The following is a 25,884-nucleotide window of genomic DNA, read 5'->3' on the forward strand; positions in this document are numbered from 1 at the left end:
ATTTAGAAGTGTCTTTAAAGTCATAAAATATATTTTAAATATACAAAAAAAGAAAAAAGTAATCCTCAAAGGGGAAAAGGAGCCACATTTTCTTCTACTTATACCAAATATGACATGATATTATCTAAGGGAAAATATTTTAATATATTATCTATTATTTACAAATTGACCTGTTTTCATTTAATAACATATGTAGACAAGGGGATTTTTCTTACCTTTTAAAAGGCACAGCATTTTTCAGAACACTTTCCACCTCAGCAACATCTGCTCTGGCAAGATCGGCCACAGTAAGAAAGCCAGAAGCATAGAGGAATCTGGCTCTCTGTGCATTAAGTAAGGATACCCGGACCAGGTCACACAGCTCCCTCTGGATGCCAAATGTAAGACGCTTCTGAAACTGGGACAGTAGTAGTTCCATGTTGTGCCAGCCCAAGCGGTTGGAAAACACTGTAATCATCCCTAGAATATTCATATAATATTTATTGAATTAAAAATTCTTTCTAGACCAATTCTCCGTTTCTTGAGATGTATTTTTGTTTCACTGTTTTTGTTGTTTTTTCTGCAGAATTATAAAGTTTAACAGGCCCAAGGTATAAAATAATAGGACAGTAGACATCTTTAAGGGCCTAGCTAATTGGCTAGACACATTAAATATCATCTCATTTTTTTCTTAATCATGAACTTGCATTTGAAAAAATTGAGGCAGAGCACATAAACACAAAACAAACAAAAAGCCCTCACTAGTTCCCCTCTCTCTCTCTCTCAGTTTTTTTCTTTAAGGAAGAAAGAACTCTTAAAACAGGTAAAGAACTCTTCACCTAGAGGAAAAAACAAGAGAGCTAATTTAAATTGTCAAGTGCTGAGAGGATTATTTACAAAGAGTGAAAGTCCCATTGATAATTTCTTAAAAAAAAAAAAGGTTGCCCAGCTTGATAGTTATACCCTCTTGAAATAGAGAGGGCAGAGTAGCCAACTGTCAAGTCATTAAGAAAATCATTTCCCGACAAGAACATTAACCCTAGAGGTAATCTGAGATCTTTGATGCCAGTGAGTTGAAGGGTAAGTCTCTCCTGGCAACTTTCCCTCGGTAACCTCTCATGCACACAATTTCACAATGAAACTTCTTACACATGTAAACACACTCTCCAGCAGCCCAGGATTTCCCTCCTAAGGGCTTAGGGATTTCTTGGTAAAATCAGACCTAGAACTTCCCTTGTTTGCCTAACTTAGAAGATCAGAGTTTAATTTTATTAAGAAAGACCAGTATTTCCTTAGAGAACAGATATTTAGAAGAGTGAGACAGCAGTCCAGAAATCCCTCTCCACTTGCCATCTTCCACAATAACAAGTATTAATCAATAACTTGGTAAGAAAATGAAGACCAGTGAGAACTGTGTCTGTTTCTTCTTACAATACACGTTCCCCCCCCCCAAAAAAAAGACAGAAAAACAGAAAGAAGAGCAATGGTCAGCAGGTTGCTAGGGAATGGAAGGGGACCAAGATCCAGACACTCAGCCAGCTGCCAGTCTTCTGTAGCAGGGTAACTGAACCCACAGGATTCATAGTTTTGGGTGTTCTGATGATGACAGGAACTATACAAAATTATGGCTTAACATGATCCCCTCACTTTTAGAGAAACCTACAGTAAAATGGAACTTGAAAAAAAGTAATCTTAACTTGACTTCAAACCACAGAGTCTTAAATAAATGTGGGAACACTTGTTTAACTGACCTGCATAAACAGCAGCTGACTGTTGTAACGATTGAATCTGTCCACGACTGCATCCATATTTCTGATTAATCTCCTTTAAGGGAACTTCACTGATTAAATCTAATAGCACAAGACTGGTAAAAAACCTGGAAAGTAAATTAACCAAAAGTATGGTAAGAGGTCACTTATGTCTACTATGAGAGTACAATGTATGTTGAGAAACAAGAAAGAACCAAAAAAGGTAAGAGGGTGAGAAGGTGAGAAGATTCCTAATAGGATATAGGATTAGTGGACAAAGAGCTCAATGTTTGTAAATTCTAACATACGTTTGTACTATAGCAAAAAACTAATATCTGTATAACAAAAAGATTTTGTTCATATTTCAATAATGCTAACTAATTTTAAGAAAAGAGACTAGGTTCAAGGAATATGATGGCACAAAAATTTTAAAGAACACTTGATACACAATTATTATCACCTAATCATATTTCAATCAAAATTTGGTTATAAAAAAGTTTTGATGTGAAAGGCAATTGTGCCACAAATAAGCCAAGTATATAATCCTTACAAAATTTACACTTGACTATGATGTAAATAATATGAGACTAATGCTTTAAGAAAAATAATTTTATTATATTTCAAAGAAGCTAAAGCCTGTACAATTTCCCCACCTGAATATTTTAATTGGCTCTTCCCTACTGGTAACAAATCACTTCAAAGGATGATACAAACCATATCCTCAAATGGAGCCACACTAAGTTGGCAGTTCTGATCATATCTTCTTTAAGGGAAGAAAGTAACTAAATGTTCTACTTTTAAAAGTCTTGATATATAGTAGTTTCTTATAAGCTACAAAGAAGAAACTAAAATATCAATAAATTCAGTAAATACAAGAAGTTGAAAATTTTTACTATATTCAGCCAAAACTTTGATTTTAATGACAATGAAAGTGATTACAATAAACTGGACATCTACTGTATATCCAATACTGTGTTAAAAACTGGATAGTCCAGGCTCCTTGATATTTACCTTTTATGGATGGCCATTTGTCGGTGCTGTTTCTCAGTTCTGGCTACTACCTTTCCTTTCACACAGCGAGCCAAGAACCCTTCTTCAACTCCCACTAGCTCTGCCACCCGTTTCATAGAAGCTGGCAACTTCTCCCATAAACAGAAAAATCGATACCAATCAATAGTAGTCCAATCCTCAAACACAGGTGTAACCTAAAGGGAAGAAGCATCAGTCATTACCTAAAACTATTGCATTACAAAAGGGACAAAATTGTAAATGTAAACTTCATGTTAAAAACAAAGGCTTCAGTATTCAGAAAAATTTCTAAATGTGATAATGCCTCACTTATATGGAAACTTCATTTAATCACAAACAACTCACTGACAAGAGAAAAAAAAAGACCACTAAGCATACAAGCTGGATTTTACAGAATCCAAGGACTTTAATCATAGACACTTTTAATCTCGGGATTCTGATACAATCTTAAGTATTTTGTATGATTTCTGAGAAAATACAGGGAGGGGGAAGAGGAATCAATATTCACAATTGCTATAATATATTATCTGAAGTGTCCAGGATTCAACAACAACAACAAAAAAACCAATGAGACATGCAAAGAAACAGAAACATGTGTCCCAAACACAGGGGAAAAAGCAGGCAAAAGAAACACCTTTGAGGGGTTCCATATGTCAGAAATATCTGCAAAGACTTCAAAACAGACATTATAAGTATGGTCAAAGAACAGCAACAACAAAAAAACCCATGCTTAATAATGTAAAGGAAAGTATGATGACAATATCTCATCAAGTAGGGAATGTGAGTAAAGAGAAATGATAAAAAAAGAGCCAAATGGAAATTCTAGAGTTAAAAAATACAACTGAAATGAACTATAAACTACAGAGCTCAACAGTAGATGCAAGCTGGCAGAATAAAGAATCAGCAAACATGAAGACAGATCCATCAAGATTATGCAATCTGAGAGGTGAGAAAAAAGGAAAAAAAAATGAACAGAGCCTCAGAGAAATGTGGGAAGCATTAAAGTATACCAACATATGCATAATGAGAGTACCAGAAGAAGACAGAAAGGAACAGAAAGAACATTTGAAGAAATTATGGCTAAAACCTTCTAAAATTTAATGGAAAACTTTACATTATGCAAGAGACTAAAAGTGAACTCCAACTAGGAAAGCTCAAAAAGATCCACACCCTGATGCATCAGAGTCAAAATGTAAAATACCAAGAGAAAATCATGAAAGCAGCAAAAGAAAAACAATGCATCATATACAAGGAAAACCAAAAAAAATTAAGACCCAACTTCTCATCAAAAACAATGGAGGACAGAATGCTGTGAAACAACATGTTCAAACTGCTGAAAGAAAAAAAAAAGTCAACAAAGAATCTTATATAAAGGAAAACTAACTTTATAAAATAAAGGCATAACAAAGACATTCTCAGATAAACAGAAAATTTGTTGCTAGCAGATCTGCCTATAAGAACTACTAAAGAAAAGCTCTTCTGGTTGAAAGAGAGTGACCCAAAACAGTATATTAATTCCACACAGAAAAACAAGGAGTGCCAACAAAGGTAACTGCCTGGGTACTTGTAAAGATAGTATTATTGCATCTTTCCCCTCTTTTCTTCTCTTAACTGACTTTAAAAAGCAACTGTACAAAACAGTATGTATAAAACATATAAAAATGCAAAATGTTTGACAATAACAGCCCAAAGGAGGCAGGTGGGAGCAAAGCTATATTGAAGTAGGGAATAACAAGAGATAGTAACTAAATCCATAGAAACAAATAAAGGGAAGCACAAATCTTAAATAAAAATGTAAATATAACAAATTTTACAAGTACACATTTGCTCTCCTTTCTACTCTCAGCTTCTTTAAAGACATAAAATTGTATAAAATAACAATTATAACCATGTACTGCTGGGTTTGTAACACATGTAGATTAGATGTAACATGTATAACACTAGTAGCACCAAAAAGAAAAAAAAAAGGAATAGGAATACAGCTATACAAGAATAATGTTTCTATATCTCAATGGGATTAAGTAAGTATAAATTTTAAGCTCTATATGTTAACCCCTTGAGTAATTACTGGGAAAATAACTTCAAAAAATATAGAGAAAAAGTAATTTAAATGTTATACTAAAAAGTTTTGCTTAATTCAAAAGAAATCAGTAAAAGTACAAGAGAACAAAAGAAGACGTGAGATATATAGAAAATAGACAAAATGTGGAAGATATAAATCCAACTACATCAATAGTAACATGAAATGCAAATGGGCTAAATAATCTATCAAAGACAGAAATTGATAGATTGGATTAAAAAAAAAACAGAATCCAACTATATGCTGTCTATAAGAGACACATTACAGATTCAAAAATACAAACAGGTCAAAAGTAAAAGGAAGTGAAAATATGAAAACCACAACTATAACAAAGCCAGAGTAACTAGACTAATATCAGATAAAACAGACTTTTTAAAAAAGTTCACAGGGACCCCGGAGGAAGATGGCGGAAGAGTAAGATGCGGAGATCACCTTCCTCCCCACAGATACATCAGAAATTCATCTACACGTGGAACAACTCCTACAGAACACCTACTGAACGCTGACAGAAGACCTCAGACCCCCCAAAAAGGCAAGAAACTCCCCACATACCTGGCTAGGGCAAAAGAAAAAAAAGGATAAACAGAGACAATAGGATAGGGACGGGACCTGCACCAGTGGGAGGGAGCCGTGAAGGAGGGAAGGTTTCTACACACTACAAGCCCCTTCGCGGGCAGAGACTGCAGGTGGCGGAGGGGGAAAGCTTCAGAGTAGCGGAGGAGAGCACAGCAACAGGGGTGCGGAGGGCAAAGCGGAGAGATTCCAGCACAGAGGATCGGTGCCCTCAGGCACACACCAGCCCGAGAGGCTTGCCTGCTCGGCCGCCGGGGCGGGTGGGGCTGGGAGTTGAGGCTCGGGTATCGGCTTTCAGTCTGAGCGCAGAGAGAGGACTGGGGCTGGCGGCAGGAAGAGAGCCTGAAGGGGTTAGTGCACCACGGCTAGCCCGGAGGGAGTCCGGGAAAAGGGTTTGGAGCTGCCGAAGAGGCAAGAGACTTTTTTCCCTTTTGTTTCCTGGTGCGGGAGGAGAGGGCATTAAGAGGGCTGCTTGGGGAAGCGCCGGAGACAGGCGCAAGCCGCGGATAAGGCGCGGACCTCGGAGACGGGCGTAGGACGCTGGGGCTGCCGCCACTGCCGCCGCCGGGCCTGTGTGCGAGCGCGGGTCACTGTCCGCCCCGCCTTCCGGGGGGCCTGTGCACCCCGCTACTGCCGGGGTCCTGGGACCCGGGGACGGCTTTCCCGGGAGAGCGCACGGAGCGCCACGGGCTACTGCAACGTCACGCCGGCCTCTGCCAACGCAGGCCCGCCCCACACTGCGCGCCCCTCCCTCCCCTCTGCCTGAGTGAGCCAGAGCCCCCGAATCAGCGGCTCCTTTAAACCCGTCCTGTCTGAGCAAAGAACGGACGCCCTCTGGCGACCTACGCACAGAGGCGGGGCCAGGTCCAAGGCTGAGACTCGGGAGCTGTGAGAGCAGAGACAGGGAAATCTCTCTGTGCAGCCTCGGAGACAGCGGATTAAAGCTCCACGGTCCATTTGATGTGCCCTGCGTCTGTGGAGTGCATGAATGGACAGCGAATCATCCCAAATTGAGGAAGTGGACTTTGAGGACAAGATTTAAGACTTTCCCCCCTTTTCCTCTTTTTACAACGAATTATCCCAAATTAAGGAGGTGGACTTAGAGAGCAAGATTTCAGACTTCTCACCCTTTTCCTCTTTTTACAACGAATTATCCCAAATTGAGGAGGTGGACTTGGAGAGCAAGATTTTTGATTTTTCCCCCTGCTCTCCTTTTGTGAATGTGTATGTGTATGTGTAATCTTCTGTGTAAGATTCTCTCTGCATAGCTTTGCTTCCACCATATGTCCCAGGGTTCTATCGGTCCGTTTTTTTTTTTCAAAAATTACTTTTTAATTTTAATAACGCTACTATATTTCATACTTTATTCTGTTTTACTTTACCTGCTCTTTCTTTTTTTCTTACCTTCCCTTCCTCCCTCCGCTCCTCCTTTCCTTCTTTCTTTTTCTTTCCTCCCTCCCTCCCTCCCACCCTTCTTCTTTCCACTTTCTTTTTCTTTCCTTCCTCCCTCCCTCCCTCCTGTCTTTCTTTCTTTCTTTGCTTCCTCCCTCCCTCCCTTCTTCCATTCACTCTTCCTTTTGCTTTCATTCCTCCCTCCCTCCCTTTCTTTCCTTCTTTCTTTCCATCCTTCCTCCCTCCCTTTCTTTCTTCCTTCCTTCCTTTCTTCCCTTCTTCCTTTCTTTCCCTCTCTCTTTCTTTCTTCTACTAATTCTTTCTACTTTTTCTCCCTGTTATTCTAGGCCGGGTGGATGAAAGGCTCTTGGTGCTGCAGCCAGGAGTCACTGCTGTGCCTCTGAAGTGGGAGAGCCAATTTCAGGACACGGGTCCACAAGAAACCTCCGAGCTCCACATAATATCAAGCAGCAAAAATCTCCCAGAGATCTCCATCTCAACACCAGCACCAGGCTTCAGTCAACGACCAGCAAGCTACAGTGCTGGTCACCCTATGCCAAGCAACTAGCAAGGCAGAAACACAACCCCACCCATTAGCAGAGAGGCTACCTAAAAACATGATAAGGCCATAGGCACCCCAAAACACACCACCATACGTGGACCTGTCCACCAGAAAGACAAGATCGAGTCTCAACCACCAGAACACAGGCATTAGTCCCCCCCACCAGGAAGCCTACACAACCTACTGAAACAACCTTAGCCACTGGGGACAGACACCAAAAACAACGGGAACTACGAATCTGCAGCCTGCAAAAAGGAGACCCCAAACACAGTAACATAAGCAAAATGAGAAGACAGAAAAACACACAGCAGGTGAAGGAGCAAGATAATAACCTACCAGACCTAACAAATGAAGAGGTAATAGGCAGTCTACCTGAAAAAGAATTCAGAATAATGATAGTAAAGCTGATCCAAGATTCTATTTCCAAGATCCATAATCTTGGAAATAGAATAGACAAAATGCAAGAAACAGTTAACAAGGACCTAGAAGAACTAAAGATGAATCAAGCATCGATTAAAAACACAATAAATGAAATGAAAAATACTCTAGATGGGATCAATAGGAGAATAACTGAGGCAGAAGAACAGATAAGTGAGGTGGAAGATAAAATAGTGGAAATAACTGATGCAGAGCAAAATAAAGAAAAAAGAATGAAAAGAACAGAGGACAGTCTCAGAGACCTCTGGGACAACATTAAACACATCAACATTCGAATTATAGGGGTTCCAGAAGAAGAAGAGAAAAAGAAAGGGACTGAGAAAATATTTGAAGAGATTATAGTTGAAAACTTCCCGAATATGGGAAAGGAAACAGTTAATCAAGTCCAGGAGGCACAGAGAGTCCCATACAGAATAAATCCAAGGAGAAATACGCCAAGACACATATTAATCAAACTGTCAAAAATTAAACACAAAGAAATCATATTAAAAGCAGCAAGGGAAAAACAACAAATAACACACAAGGGAATCCCCATAAGGTTAACAGCTGATCTCTCAGCAGAAACTCTACAAGCCAGAAGGGAGTGGCAGGACATAATTAAAGTGATGAAGGAGAGAAACCTGCAACCAAGATTACTCTACCCAGCAAGGATCTCATTCAGATTTGATGGAGAAATTAAAACGTTTACAGACAAGCAAAAGCTGAGAGAGTTCAGCACCACCAAACCAGCTTTACAACAAATGCTAAAGGAACTTCTCTAGGCAACAAACACAACAGAAGGAATATACCTACAATAACGAACCCAAAGCAATTAAGGAAATGGGAATAGGAACATACATATCAATAATTACCTTAAATGTAAATGGACTGAATGCTCCCACCAAAAGACACAGACTGGCTGAATGGATACAAAAACAAGACCCATATATATGCTGTCTACAAGAGACCCACTTCAGACCTAGAGACACATACAGATTGAAAGTAAGGGGATGGAAAAAGATATGCCATGCAAATGGAAATCAAAAGAAAGCTGGAGTAGCAATTCTTATATCAGACAAAACAGACTTTAAAATAAAGACTATTAGAAGAGACAAAGAAGGACACTACATAACGATAAAGGGATCGATCCAAGAAGAAGATATAACAATTGTAAATATTTATGCACCCAACATAGGAGCACCTCAATACATAAGGAAAATACTAACAGCCATAAAAGGGGAAATCGACAGTAACACACTCATAGTAGGGGACTTTAACACCCCACTTTCACCAATGGACAGATCATCCAAAATGAAAATAAATAAGGAAACACAAGCTTTAAATGATACATTAAACAAGATGGACTTAATTGATATTTATAGGGCATTCCATCCAAAAACAACAGAATACACATTTTTCTCAAGTGCTCATGGAACATTCTCCAGGATAGATCATATCTTGGGTCACAAATCAAGCCTTGGTAAATTTAAGAAAATTGAAATTGTATCAAGTATCTTTTCCAACCACAATGCTATGAGACTAGACATCAATTACAGGAAAAGATCTGTAAAAAATACAAACACATGGAGGCTAAACAATACACTACTCAATAACGAAGCAATCACTGGAGAAATCAAAGAGGAAATCAAAAAACACCTAGAAACAAATGACAATGGAGACACGACAACCCAAAACCTATGGGATGCAGCAAAAGCAGTTCTAAGGGGGAAGTTTATAGCAATACAATCCCACCTTAAGAAACAGGAAACACCTGACCCTGCACCTAAAGCAATTAGAGAAAGAAGAACAAAAACATCCCAAAGGTAGCAGAAGGAAAGAAATCATAAAAATCAGATCGGAAATAAATGAAAAAGAAATGAAGGAAACAATAGCAAAGATCAACCAAACTAAAAGCTGGTTCTTTGAGAAGATAAACAAAATTGACAAACCATTAGCCAGACTCATCAAAAAAAAGGGGAGAAGACTCAAATCAATAGAATTAGAAATGAAAAAGGAGAAGTAACAAGTGACAGTGCAGAAATACAAAAGATCATGAGAGATTACTATAAGCAACTCTATGCCAATAAAATGGACAACCTGGAAGAAATGGACAAATTCTTAAAAATGCACAACCTGCCAAGACTGACTCAGGAAGAAATAGAAAATATGAATAGACCAATCACAAGCACTGAAATTGAAACTGTGATTAAAAATCTTCCATCAAACAAAAGCCCAGGACCAGATGGCTTCACAGGCGAATTCTATCAAACATTTAGAGAAGAGCTAACACCCATCCTTCTCAAACTCTTCCAAACAATATCAGAGGAAGGAACACTCCCAAACTCATTCTACGAGGCCACCATCACCTTGATACCAAAACCAAGCAAGGATGTCACAAAGAAAGAAAACTACAGGCCAATATCACTGATGAACATAGATGCAAAAATCCTCAACAAAATACTAGCAAACAGAATCAAACAGCACATTAAAACGATCATACACCATGATCAAGTGGGCTTTATTCCAGGAATGCAAGGATTCTTCACTATACGCAAATCAATCAATGTGATACACCATATTAACAAGTTGAAGGAGAAAAACCATATGATCATCTCAATAGATGCAGAGAAAGCTTTCGACAAAATTCAACACCCATTTATGATAAAAACCCTGCAGAAAGTAGGCATAGAGGGAACTTTCCTCAATATAATAAAGGCCATCTATGACAAACCCACAGCCAACATTGTCCTCAATGGTGAAAAACTGAAACCATTTCCACTAAGATCAGGAACAAGACAAGGCTGCCCACTCTCACCACTCTTATTCAACATAGTTTTGGAAGTTTTAGCCACAGCAATCAGAGAAGAAAAGGAAATAAAAGGAATCCAAATTGGAAAAGAAGTAAAGCTGTCACTGTTTGCAGATGACATGATACTATACATAGAGAATCCTAAAGATGCTACCAGAAAACTACTAGAGCTAATCAATGAATTTGGTAAAGTAGCAGGATACAAAATTAATGCATAGAAATCTCTGGCATTCCTGTACACTAATGATGAAAAATCTGAAAATGAAATCAAGAAAACACTCCCATTTACCACTGCAACAAAAAGAATAAAATATCTAGGAATAAACCTACCTAAGGAGACAAAAGACCTGTATGCAGAAAATTATAAGACACTGATGAAAGAAATTAAAGATGATACAAATAGATGGAGAGATATACCATGCTCCTGGATTGGAAGAATCAATATTGTGAAAATGACTCTACTACCCAAAGCAATCTACAGATTCAATGCAATCCCTATCAAACTACCACTGGCATTTTTCACAGAACTAGAACAAAAAATTTCAAAATTTGTTTGGAAAAACAAAAGACCCCGAATAGCCAAAGCAATCTTGAGAACGAAAAACGGAGCTGGAGGAATCAGGCTCCCTGACTTCAGACTATACTACAAAGCTACAGTAATTAAGACAGTGTGGTACTGGCATAAAAACAGAAAGATAGATCAGTGGATCAGGATAGAAAGCCCAGAGATAAACCCACACACATATGGCCAACTTATCTTTGATAAAGGAGGCAGGAATGTACAGTGGAGAAAGGACAGCCTCTTCAATAAGTGGTGCTGGGAAAACTGGACAGGGACATGTAAAAGTATGACATTAAAACACTCCCTAACACCATACACAGAAATAAGCTCAAAATGGATTAAAGACCTAAATGTAAGGCCAGAAACTATCAAACTCTTAGAGGAAAACATAGGCAGAACACTCTATGACATAAATCACAGCAAGATCCTCTTGGACCCACCTCCTAGAGAAATGGAAATAAAAACAAAGATAAACAAATGGGACCTAATGAAACTTCAAAGCTTTTGCACAGCAAAGGAAACCATAAACAAGACCAAAAGACAACCCTCAGAATGGGAGAAAATATTTGCAAATGAAGCAACTGACAAAGGATTAATCTCCAAAATTTATAAACAGCTCATGCAGCTCAATAGCAAAAAAACAAACAACCCAATCCAAAAATGGGCAGAAGACTTAAATAGGCATTTCTCCAAAGAAGATATACAGACTGCCAACAAACACATGAAAGAATGCTCAACATCATTAATCATTAGAGAAATGCAAATCAAAACTACAATGAGATATCATCTCACACCAGTCAGAATGGCCATCATCAAGGAATCTAGAAACAATAAATGCTGGAGACGGTGTGGAGAAAAGGGAACAGTCTTGCACTCCTGGTGGGAATGTGAATTGGTACAGCCACTATGGAGAATAGTATGGAGGTTCCTTAAAAAACTAAAAATTGAACTACCATATGACCCAGCAATCCCACTACTAGGCATATACCTTGAGAAAACCATAATTCAAAAAGAGACATGTACCAAAATGTTCATTGCAGCTCTATTCACAATAGCCCGGAGCTGGAAACAACCTAAGTGTCCATCATCGGATGAATGGATAAAGAAGATGTGGCACATATATACAATGGAATATTACTCAGCCATAAAAAGACACGAAACTGAGCTATTTGTAATGAGGTGGATAGACCTAGAGTCTGTCATACAGAGTGAAGTAAGTCAGAAAGAGAAAGACAAATACCGTATGCTAACACATATATACGGAATTTTAAAAAAAATGTCATGACGAACCTAGGGGTAAAACGGGAATAAAGACACAGACCTACTTGAGAATGGACTTGAGGATATGGGGAGGGGGAAGGGTAAGCTGTGACAAAGCGAAAGAGAGGCATGTACATATATACACTACCAAACGTAAGGTAGATAGATAGTGGGAAGCAGCCGCAGAGCACAGGGAGATCAGCTCGGTGCTTTGTGATCGCCTGGAGGGGTGGGATGGGGAGGGTGGGAGGGAGGGAGATGCATGAGGGAAGGGATGTGGGAACAGATGTATATGTATGACTGATTCACTTTGTTATAAAGCAGAAACTAATAAAAAAAAAAAAGGTCACAGAAGAGGAATATTTTATAATGACAACAGGACCCATCCAACAAACAAACATAACAACTGTAATTATATACAGGGTTCCAAAACACATGAACAAAACTTGACAGAGTTTTGGAAGGAATAGACAATTCAAAAATAAGAGTTGAAGATTTAAATACCCTCCCTTTCAACAGTGGAAAGAAGAACTAAGAAGATCAACAGGAAATAGAAGGTGAAAAATGATACAGTAAATCAACTAGACCTAACAGACATCTGTAGAACTTCAACCAGCAACAGCAGAATGCACATTCTTCTTGAGTCCACATAGAACATTCTCCAGGACAGACCATCTACTAGGCAATAAAACAAGCCTCAATAAATGTAAAAGGATTGAAATCATGTGAAATATGTTTTCTGACAATGGAATGAAATTAAAAATAAATTTTAAAAAATTTTGGAAATTCACAATGTGGAAATTAAACAAGATGCTACTAAATAACAATGGGTCAGAGAGGAAATCACAATTGAAATTACAAACTACCTTGAAACAGATGAAGATAAAAAATGAAAACATAAAATACCAAAACTTATGGGATACAGTGAAAGTAGTGCTTTGAAAGAAATTTATAGTTATAAATGTCTGTACTAAAAAAGAATAAGGATCTAAAATCAAGATCTTAATCTTCCACCTTAAGACACTGCAAATTGAAGGGCAAAGGAAACCCAAAGCAAGAAGGAAAAAAAAGAAAAAAAAACTATAAAGAGCAGACATTAATGAAACAGAGAGTAAAAAAATAATAGAGAAAATCAACCTACCCAAAATAGGTTCTGTTAAAAGGTAAACTGAAACACATTAAAATTTTCAAGAGTTTATTTGAGCATGCACCAATTAGAATTGGGCAGCGCCAAACCAAAGGCAGTTAGGAGCCCTCTAATGACAGGAGCTAGGGGCAAAGTTTTTATAGAGAGGATGCTGAAGAAAAGAAAAGCAATTACAGGACTGGTTATAGCTTCAGCAGTTGACTTACTTGGGAAAACCTAGTTGGCTTTTTGTGATTGGTTGTTCTCAAGTTTCACTTTCTTGGATTCAAGTGCATTGACTAAGGCTTAAGTTCTGGTTTGCTTACATAAGCTGCTAAGACATTAAAGCTTCCTCAGTCTAACGGCTTCCTTGTTTAAGTATTGTTAACAGTTCTTTGAAACAATACTGAAACCTTTAGCTAGACTGATCAAGAAAAAGAGAGAGAATACTCAAATTACTAAAATCAGGAATGGAAGAGGGGACACTACTACTGCCTTATAGAAATAAAAAGAATCATAAAAAAATACTATGAACAATTGAATACCAACAATTTAGATAACCTAGATGAAATGGACAAATTCCTGGAAACATACCAACTACCAAAACTGATTCAAGAAAAAATAGAAAATCTAAATAGACTTAAAACAAGAACAGAGACTGAATTAGTAGTCAAAAAATGTACTCCAAAGAAATGTCTAAGCCCAAATGGCTTGACTGGTGAAATCTATTACCAAATGTTTAAATGATTAACAGCAATCCTTCACAATTTCTTCCAAAAAGAGAGAGGAACACTTCCTAATTCATTCTACTACCTGAAAACCACACAAAATCATCATGAGAATAAAGAACTACAGACCAATGTGTCTTAAGAATGTAGATGCAACAATCCTCAACAAAATACCAGCAAACCAAATCTAGCAACATATAAATAGTACTATACAACATGATCAAGTGAGATTTACCCAGAAAAATCAAGATTAATATATCTGAAAATCAAATAATGTAATATCAATAGAATGGACAAAAATTCCATGATGATCTCAATAGATGCAGAAAAAGCACGTCATAAAATCTAACACCTTTATGTGATTAAAAAATTTCAACAATCTAGGAATAGAAGGTAAATTCCTCAATCTGATAAAGGCTATGTGCAAAAAATCCACAGCTAACATCATACTTGATGGTGAAAGCCTGAACACTTTCCCTCTAAGATCAGGAAAAAGACAAAGATGTCTGCTCTCACTACCTCTATTCGTATTTAACTGGAGATTCTAGACAGGTCAAGAAAAGGAAATAAAATTCATCCATAGTGGAAAGGAAGAAGCAAAACTACCTCTATTTGCAAATGATATGAACTTGTATATGGAAAATCCTAAGGAATCCACCAAAATACTATTAAAATTAATGAACAAGTTTAATAGGCTGCAGCATAAAAGATCAAAATATTTAAAAATTGTTCATACATTTCAATAAACAATCTGAAAAGAAAATTAATAAAGGAATTCCGTTTATAATAGCATTAAAAACAATAAAATGTTTAAGAATAAGTTTAACAAAAGGCATATAAAACTTGTACTCTGAAAACTATAAAAATTGTTGAAAGAAGTTAAAGACCTACACAAATGTGAAGACAGCCATGTACACTAACTGGAAGACTTAACATTGTTAATTGTCATCAAAATTAAAAATCTTTGTGCTTCAAAAGATATAATCAAAAACTTGAAAAGACAACCCACAGAATGCAAGAAAATATTTCCATATCATATATCTCATAAGAGACTTGTATCCAGAATTTATAAAGAACTCTTACAACTCAATAATAAAATGATAAATAACCCAATTTAAAAATGGGCAAAGGATCTGAGTAGATATTTTTCTAAGGAAGATATTCATGTGGTCAAGAAACAGATGGGAAGGTGTTCAACATCACCACCCATTAGGGAAATACAAATTCAAACTATAATGAGATAGCACTTCAAGCCCATAAGGATATACTTAAAAAGACAGATAAAAACAAGCATTGGAGAGATGTGGAGAAATGTGAACCCTTGTACATTGCTTACGGTAATGTAAAATTATTCAGCTGCTTTTTAGGACTTTGGAAGCTCCTCAAAATGTTAAAATTAGAGTTACCATATGATCCAGCAGTTCTACTCCTAGAGATATACTTAAGAGAATCCAAAACGTATGTCCACGAAAACTTGAATATGAATGTTAACAGCAGCATTACTCATAATAGTCAAAAAGTAAAAACATATCAAATGTCCATCATTTTGATGAATGGATAAAGATGTAGTACATCTCTACAATGAAATATTATTCTGCAATATAAAGGACTTAAGAACTGATACACGATAAAACATGGATGAACCTTGAAAACATTATGTTAAGTGAAAGAAACCAGCCATGAAAGACCACGTATTATATAATTCCATTTATATGAATAAGAATAGAATAGAAAGTCTATAGAAAAACAGAAAGCACACTGGTGGTTGCTCAGGGGTAGGGGAGGATGAGGAGGTTGAAGGAAAATGGGGAGTGACTGCTAATGGGTACCGGGTTTCTTTCTGAGGTGATGAAAATGTTCTGAAATTAGATGTTGATGACTGCACAACTCTGTGAACATACTAAAAATCATTGACGTGTACACTTTAAATTATATACTATGTGAATTGTATTGCAACAAAGCTATTTTAAAAAAACTCAAATTCCCTATAAGAAAATTTTCAGAACACTCTTGAAAGCCCCAAGAGACTCAAAGAAATAGAGAAACATCTCTTTTCATGAATAACACCAATCAAATTAAGAAGGATGTCAGTTCAGTTCTCCTCCATGTTAATGTATAAATTTAACAATAACAATGAAAATATCAAGTTAATTCTAAGCGATATATGAAAAGGTAGGTAAGCAAGAATACCTATGAACACTAAAAAAAGGAGAGCAGTGAAACTAACCCTACTAGATAATACAATAAAAGTGTTTAATTAAAACAGAGGTAGTAGTGTACATATTGGTAAAATTGGTCTGTTGTCAGGTCAACAAATGAAACAGAAATATACCCAACAACAAATGGAAATTAGAAATGCATCTAAATACAAATGCAAATTAGTACATAAAAACTGGAGAAAAAAGTTAAATGAAAGCTGAAGAAAATTTTTCAGTCACTGTGTGTAAACAAATCTTTTTAATAAATAAAGATGCGACTACAGATAGCCATTATGAAAAAAGATAAAATTGAAGAACCATATATTAAATTCTAAATGGAACAGAGTGCAAAAGAGAGGGACTACAATCATATAATTACTTGAAGAAAATGTGAGAGAATTTATAATCTTAGAGCAAGAAAAGCATTTCTCACTGATTCTAAAGTTCAAAATTCAACTACATTTTTTTAAATGCTATACAAAACACACAATAAACAAAGTCAAAAGCCAAGTGAAAAACTAGGAGAAAAATATTTATACCACAAAGAACTACTCTCCCTAATATATGTAAAAGAATTGTTAAAACTTAAGAAAAAGACCAAAAATACAATAGAAAAATGTGCAAAAGACATGGACAACTCATAGAAAATAAAAGAATACTACCTTAAACATATAGAAAAAATGTTCAAATTTATTCATAATAAAAACTGTAAATTAAAAGTACACTCAAAAATATAAAAGCTTGACAATATAACTTTATTTGTGAGGTTGTGGGAAAATAACCACTCTCATATAGCACTGGTAAAACTGGAAAATGACACAAACGCTATAGAGGACAATTTTGCAAAACCAAAATCACCTATGTCTTTACACTTGACCCAGCAATCATACTTCTAGGATTCTTTCCTAAAGATACACCTCCATCAAAACTAAACTAAACAATAATATATGCCAAAGTTACTCACTGCAGCATCATTTGCCATACCAAAACACTGGGAACAACTCAAATATCCATCAGAGAACTGACTGAATAAACAATGGTATATCCACATACACAATGGGGTTATACAGATATAAAAAGAATAAAAATCTCCATGAATTGACAAAGAGTGATTTCCAAGATATATGAGACATATTGTTAAAGGGGAAAAAGAGGTACAAAGTAATGTATATAGAATACTATCCTCTGAATAAGAAAGATAAAGTGAGACTGTATCTAAGCACTTGCTAATATTTATTAGCACTTGCTAATATTTATACAATGAAAAAGAAAAGACATACACCAGAAACTAATGAAAACAATTATCTATGAAGGTGAGAGGAAACGGCATGCACGGCATTGACATATAGCTAGCAGACTTCACTGGGTATTCCTTTTTATATAGTTCTGACTTTTGAATCACATAAACATTTTAAATATTCAAAAAACAAAATAGAACATGCAAACTTAAATGTTTTATTTAAAATATAAATGTACATTAACTTGCCAATTTTTTGAAATAGGGTTAAGGTCTTTTGAGTGTGAGTCTATTGATGAGAATTTACCATGGCTTTCTTATGTAAACTATACCCACAGTACATTGTCTCATAAATCCAGTTTCTCTTTTGGTCAAGTGAAGTTAGACATTAAAGAAAATTGCAAAATAATCTGTGAACAGTATCCTTCTAGTTGTTTTCCCGTATAGATTATAACTTTTTTTCAGAGCTTAACAGAAGTCTCACTCACATATATTATCAGCAATTATTTTAGTAATTTGCATTAAATCTAATTTTCATAGAAGTAAACTGGCAGTCTGACTCTAGAACCCATAATCATAACCACTGTACAATAAATGAGACTTATTTTTAAGGCCATGCCAGATAACTGGTAAGACCAGCTTTGAGATTCTCCTTAGACACATTCTCAGGCACAGAACTTTGAACACATTATCACCCACGTAGTACACATATTCACTGGAATGGAGGGTCAGGGGAAAGCCCTGTCCAGAAATTTCTCCTCTGCTCGCCTCTATATAGTTTTTATTGAAGTACATTTCTTCATAAGCCTTCCTAATTCTTATAATTTCAAATTTACCCCCCACTCTATTGCCTATCAAAACACATGCATTTGCTCTTTCCCCCTTCCTAAATTTATTGAGGTATAATTGACAAATGAAATTGTATATATTTAAGGTGTACAATACAATGATTTCACATATGTATTCACTGTGAAATGATTACCACAATCAAGTTAATTAGCACATCTATCACCACACATAGTTACCACTGTGTGCATGTGTGTGGTGAGATTCTCTCTGTAAGCAAATTCCAAGTACACAATACAGTATTATTAGCTATAATCACTATGCTGTACATTAAATTCCCAGAACTTATTCATCTTACACAGGCATACATTGGGGATATTCTGGGTTCAGTTCAAAACATTACAATAGAGGGGAGAGGGGGAAGATGGCGGAAGAGTAAGACGCGGAGATCACCTTCCTCCCCACAGATACATCAGAAATACATCTACACGTGGAACAACTCCTACAGAACACCTACTGAATGCTGGCAGAAGACCTCAGACCTCCCAAAAGGCAAGAAACTCCCCACGTACCTGGGTAGGGCAAAAGAAAAAAGAATAAACAGAGACAAAAGAATAGGGACGGGACCTGCACCAGTGGGAGGGAGCTGTGAAGGAGGAAAGGTTTCCACACACTAGGAAGCCCCTTCGCGGGCAGAGACTGTGGGTGGCGGAGGGGGGAAGCTTCGGAGCCGCGGAGGAGAGCACAACAACAGGGGTCCGGAAGGCAAAGCGGAGAGATTCCCACACAGAGGGTCGGTGCCGACCAGCACTCACCAGCCCAAGATGCTTGTCTGCTCACCTGCCGGGGCGGGCGGGGCTGGGAGCTGAGGCTCTGGCGGCTTCGGTCAGAGCACAGGGAGAGGACTGGTGGCGTGAACACAGCCTGAAGGGGTTAGTGCACCACGGTTAGCCGGGAGGGGGTCCGAGGGAAAAGTCTGGACCTGCCGAAGAGGCAACAGACATTTTCTTCCCTCTTTGTTTCCTGGAGCGCGAGGAGAGGGGATTAAGATTGCTGTTTAAAGGAGCTCCAGAGATGGGCGTGAGCTGCGGCTAACAGCGCAGACCCCAGAGACGGGCATGAAACGCTAAGGTGGCTGTGCCGCCACCAAGAATCCTGTGTGCGAGCATTGTAGCATCACTAACCACACCTCCCTTCCGGGGAGCCTGTGCAGCCCGCCACTGCCAGGGTCCCGGGATCCAGGGATAACTTCCTCGGGAGAACGCACAGTGCACCTCAGGCTGGTGCAACGTCCCGGGTCCTCTGCCACCGCAGGCTCGCCCCACATCGTGCCCCTCCCTCCCCCCGGCCGGAGTGAGCCAGAGCCCCATAATCAGCGGCTCCTTTAACCCCGTCCTGTCTGACCGAAGAACAGATCCCTCTGGCCACATACACGTATAGGCGAGGCCAAATCCAAAGCTGAACCCCGGGAGCTGTGCGAACAAAGAAGAGAAAGGGAAATCTCTCCCAGCAGCCTCAGGAGCAGCGGATTAAATCTCCACAATCAACCTGATGTACCCTGCATCTGTGGAATACCTGAATAGACAACAAATCATCCCAAATTGAGCAGGCGGACTTTCAGAGCAAGATTTATCATTTTTTCCCCTTTTCCTCTTTTTGTGAGTGTGTATGTGTATGCTTCTGTGTGAGATTTTCTCTGTATAGCTTTGCTTTCACCATTTGTCCTAGGATTCTATCCGTCCATTTTTTTTTGTTTTTTTTTTACTTTTTAAAATACATTTTTTTCTTAATAATTATTTTTTATTTTAATAACTTTATTTTATTTTATTTTACTTTATTTTTTTCTTTTATCCTCTTTCTTTCTTTCTTTCTACTTTTTCTCCCTTTTATTCTGAGCCGTGTGGATGAAAGGCTCTTGGTGCTGCAGCCAGGAGTCAGTGCTGTGCCTCTGAGGTGGGAGAGCCAACTTCAGGACACTGGTCCACAAGAGATCTCCCAGCTCCATGTAATATCAAATGGCGGAAACCTACAAGAGATCTCCATCTCAACACCAAGACCCAGCTTCACTCAATGGCGAGCAAGCTACAGTGCTGGGCACCTTATGCCAAACAACTAGCAAGACAGGAACACAGCCCCACCCATTAGCAGACAGGCTGCCTAAAATCATAATAAATCCACAGACACCCCAAAACACACCACCAGACGTGGACATGCCCACCAGAAAGACAAGATCCAGCCTCATCCACCAGAACACAGGCACTAGTCCCCTCCACTAGGAAGCCTACAGAACCCACTGAAACAACTTTAGCCACTGGGGACAGACATCAAAAACAACGGGAATTACGAACCTGCAGCCTGCAAAAAGGAGACCCCAAACACAGTAAGATAAGCAAAAGGAGAAGACAGAAAAACACACAGCAGATGAAGGAGCAAGATAAAAACCCACCAGACCTAACAAATGAAGAGGAAAGAGGCAGTCTACCTGAAAAAGAATTCAGAATAATGATAGTAAAGATGATCCAAAATCTTGGAAATAGAATAGACAAAATGCAAGAAACAGTTAACAAGGACCTAGAAGAACTAAAGATAAAACAAGCAACGATGGGGCTTCCCTGGTGGCGCAGTGGTTGAGAGTCCACCTGCCGATGCAGGGGACACGGGTTCGTGCCCCGGTCTGGGAAAATCCCACATGCCGCGGAGCGGCTGGGCCCGTGAGCCATGGCCGTTGGGCCTGTGCGTCCGGAGCCTGTGCTCCGCAACGGGAGAGGCCACAACAGTGAGAGGCCCATATACCGCAAAAAAAAAAAAAAAACAAGCAACGATGAACACAATAAAAGAAATTAAAAATACTCTAGAAGGGATCAATAGCAGAATAACTGAGGTAGAAGAACGGATAAGTGACGTGGAAGATAAAATAGTGGAAATAACTACTGCAGAGCAGAAGAAAGAAAAAAGAATGAAAAGAACTGAGGACAGTCTCAGAGACCTCTGGGACAACATTAAACACACCAACATTCGAATTATAGAGGTTCCAGAAGAAGAGAAAAAGAAAGGGACTGAGAAAATATTTGAAGAGATTATAGTTGAAAACTTCCCTAATATGGGAAAGGAAATAGTTAGTCAAGTCCAGGAAGCACAGAGTACCATACAGGATAAATCCAAGGAGAAACACGCCAAGTCACATATTAATCAAACTGTCAAAAATTAAATACAAAGAAAACATATTAAAAGCAGCAAGGGAAAAACAACAAATAACACAGGACGAAATCCCCATAAGGTTAACAGCTGAACTTTCAGCAGAAGCTATGCAAGCCAGAACGGACTGGCAGGACATATTTAAAGTGATGAAGGAGAAAAACCTGAAACCAAGATTACTCTACCCAGCAAGGATCTCATTCAGATTTCACGGAGAAATTACAACCTTTACAGACAAGCAAAAGCTGAGAGAGTTCAGCACCACCAAACCAGCTTTACGACAAATGCTAAAGGATCTTCTCTAGGCAAGAAACACAAGAGAAGGAAAAGACCTACAATAACAAACCCAAAAAAATTAAGAAAATGGGGGACTTCCCTGGTGGCACAGTGGTTGACAATCTGCATGCTAATGCAGCGGACACGGGTTCGAGCCCTGGTCTGGGAGGATCCCATCTGCCGCAGAGCAAGTAGGCCCGTGAGCCACAACTACTGAGCCTGCGCATCTGGAGCCTGAGCTCCGCAACAAGAGAGGCCACAACAGTGAGAGGCCCGCACAAGGTGATGAAGAGTGGCCTCCGCTTGCCACAACTAGAGAAAGCCCTCGCACAGAAACAAAGACCCAACACAGCAAAAATAAACTAATTAATTAAGAAAATGGGAATAGGAACATACATATTGATAATTACCTTAAATGTAAATGGATTAAATGCTCCCACCAAAAGACACAGACTGGCTGAATGGATACAAAAACAAGACCCATATATATGCTGTTTACAAGAGACCCACTTCAGACCTAGAGACAAACACAGACTGAAAGTGAGGGGATGGAAAAAGATATTCCATGCAAATGGAAACCAAAAGAAAGCTGGAGTAGCAATTCTTGTATCAGACAAATAGACTTTAAAATAAAGGCTATTAAAAGAGACAAAGAAGGACACTACATAATGATAAGGGATCGATCCAAGAAGAAGATATAACAATTGTAAATATTTATGCACCCAACAAAGGAGCACCTCAATACATAAGGAAAATACTAACAGCCATAAAAGGGGAAATCGACAGTAACACACTCATAGTAGGGGACTTTAACACCCCACTTTCACCAATGGACAGATCATCCAAAATGAAAATAAATAAGGAAACACAAGCTTTAAATGATACATTAAACAAGATGGACTAAATTGATGTTTATAGGACATTCCATCCAAAAACAACAGAATACACATTTCTCTCAAGTACTCATGAAACATTCTCCAGGATAGATCATATCTTGGGTCACAAATCAAGCCTTGGTAAATTTAAGAAAATTGAAATTGTATCAAGTATCTTTTCCGACAACAACGCTATGAGACTAGATATCAATTACAGGAAAAGATCTGTAAAAAATACAAACACATGGAGGCTAAACAATACACTACTTAATAACGAAGTGATCACTGAAGAAATCAAAGAGGAAATTAAAAAATACCTAGAAACAAATGATAATGGAGACACGACGACCCAAAACCTATGGGATGCAGCAAAATCAGTTCTAAGAGGGAAGTTTATAGCAATACAATCCTACCTTAAGAAACAGGAAACATATCAAAAAACAACCTAACGTTGCACCTAAAGCAATTAGATAAAGAAGAACAAAAAACCCCCAAAGTTAGCAGAAGGAAAGAAATCATAAAGATCAGATCAGAAATAAATGAAAAAGAAATGAAGGAAATGATAGCAAACATCAACAAAACTAAAAGCTGGTTCTTTGAGAAGATAAACAAAATTGATAAACCACTAGCCAGACTCATCAAGAAAAAAAGGGAGAAGACTCAAATCAATAGAATTAGAAATAAAAAAAGAGGAGTAACAACTGACACTGCAGAAATACAAAAGATCATGAGAGATTACTATAAGCAACTCTATGCCAATAAAATGGACAACCTGGAAGAAGTGGACAAATTCTTAAAAATGCACAACCTGCCAAGACTGAATCAGGAAGAAATAGAAAATATGAACAGACCCATCGCAAGCACAGAAATTGAAACTGTGATTAAAAATCTTCCAACAAACAAAAGCCGAGAACCAAGATGGCTTCACAGGGGAATTCTATCAAACATTTAGAGAAGAGCTAACACCTATCCTTCTCAAACTCTTCCAAAATATAGCAGAAGGAGGAACACTCCCAAACTCATTCTGCGAGACCACCGTCACCCTGATACCAAAACCAGACAAAGATGTCACAAAGAAAGAAAACTACAGGCCAATATTACTGATGAACATAGATGCAAAAATCCTCAACAAAACACTAGCAAACAGAATCCAACAGCACATTAAGAGGATCATACACCACGATCAAGTGGGGTCTATTCCAGGAATGCAAGGATTCTTCAATATATGCAAATCAATCAATGTGATACACCATATTAACAAACTGAAGGAGAAAAACTATATGGTCATCTCAATAAATTCAGAGAAAGCTTTTGACAAAATTCAATACCCATTTATGATAAAAAACCCTCCAGAAAGTAGGCATAGAGGGAACTTCCCTCAACATAATAAAGGCCATATACGACAAACCCACAGCCAACACTGTCCTCAATGGTGAAAAACTGATAGCATTTCCACTAAGATCAGGAACAAGACAAGGTTGCCCACTCTCACCACTCTTATTCAACATAGTTTTGGAAGTTTTAGCCACCGCATTCAGAGAAGAAAAGGAAATAAAAGGAATCCAAATTGGAAAAGAAGTAAAACTTTCACTGTTTGTAGATGACATGATACTATACATAGAGAATCCTAAAGATGCTACCAGAAAACTACTGGAGCTAATCAATGAATTTGGTAAAGTAGCAGGATACAAAATTAACGTACAGAAATCTCTGGCATTCCTATACACTAATGATGAAAAATCTGAAAGTGAAATCAAGAAAACACTCCCATTTACCACTGCAACAAAAAGAATAAAATATCTAGGAATAAACCTACCTAAGGAGACAAAAGACCTGTATGCAGAAAATTATAACACACTGATGAAAGAAATTAAAGATGATACAAATAGATGGAGAGATATACCATGTTCTTGGACTGGAAGAATCAACATTGTGAAAATGACTCTACTACCCAAAGCAATCTACAGATTCAATGCAATCCCTATCAAACTACCACTGGCATTGTTCACAGAACTAGAACAAAAAATTTCACAATTTATATGAAAACACAAAAAACCCTGAATAGCCAAATCAATCTTGAGAACAAAAAACGAAGCTGGAGGAATCAGGCTCCCTGACTTCAGACTATACTACAAAGCTACAGTAATCAAGACAGTGTGGTACTGGCACAAAAACAGAAATATAGATCAACGGAACAGGACAGAAAGCCCAGAGATAAACCCACGCACATATGGTCACCTTATCTTTGATAAGGGAGGCAGGAATGTACAGTGGAGAAAGGACAGCCTCTTCAATAAGTGGGGCTGGGAAAACTGGACAGGGACATGTAAAAGTATGACATTAAAACACTCCCTAACACCATACACAAAAATAAGCTCAAAATGGATTAAAGACCTAAATGTAAGGCCAGAAACTATCAAATTCTTAGAGGAAAACATAGGCAGAACACTCTATGGCATAAATCACAGCAAGATCCTTTTGGACCCACCTCCTAGAGAAATGGAAATAAAAACAAAGATAAACAAATGGGACCTAATGAAACTTCAAAGCTTTTGCACAGCAAAGGAAACCATAAACAAGACCAAAAGACAACCCTCAGAATGGGAGAAAATATTTGCAAATGAAGCAACTGACAAAGGATTAATCTCCAAAATTTACAAGCAGCTCATGCAGCTCAATAACAAAAAAACAAACAACCCAATCCAAAAATGGGCAGAAGACCTAAATAGACATTTCTCCAAAGAAGATATACAGACTGCCAACAAACACATGAAAGAATGCTCAACATCATTAATCATTAGAGAAATGCAAATCAAAACTACAATGAGATATCATCTCACACCAGTCAGAATGGCCATCATCAAAAAATCTAGAAACAATAAATGCTGGAGCGGGTGTGGAGAAAAGGGAACACTCTTGCACTGCTGGTGGGAATGTGAATTGGTACAGCCACTATGGAGAACGGTATGGAGGTTCCATAAAAAACTACAAATAGAACTACCATATGACCCAGCAATCCCACTACTGGGCATATACCCTGAGAAAACCGTAA

At 38.0% G+C, this 25,884-nt stretch overlaps 1 protein-coding gene across 3 annotated transcripts in view; it reads right to left on the reverse strand.

Annotated features, from left to right (window-relative positions):
- POLQ (DNA polymerase theta) overlaps nucleotides 1–25,884 on the reverse strand; it is a 124,324-nt gene that overhangs the window by 65,342 nt on the left and 33,098 nt on the right. For all 3 annotated transcript variants that reach the window (XM_060098984.1, XM_060098983.1, XM_060098986.1), the window contains exons 13-15: nucleotides 2,739–2,932; nucleotides 1,731–1,855; nucleotides 216–459 (exon numbers count right to left, since the gene is read on the reverse strand). In XM_060098984.1, coding sequence (XP_059954967.1) covers nucleotides 216–459; nucleotides 1,731–1,855; nucleotides 2,739–2,932 — 563 coding nt within the window. The remainder of the gene's footprint in view (nucleotides 1–215; nucleotides 460–1,730; nucleotides 1,856–2,738; nucleotides 2,933–25,884) is intronic.

The sequence above is a fragment of the Mesoplodon densirostris genome, chromosome 5 (genome assembly GCF_025265405.1).
Source record: "Mesoplodon densirostris isolate mMesDen1 chromosome 5, mMesDen1 primary haplotype, whole genome shotgun sequence".
In the NCBI taxonomy this organism is placed as follows: Eukaryota; Metazoa; Chordata; class Mammalia; order Artiodactyla; family Ziphiidae; genus Mesoplodon; species Mesoplodon densirostris.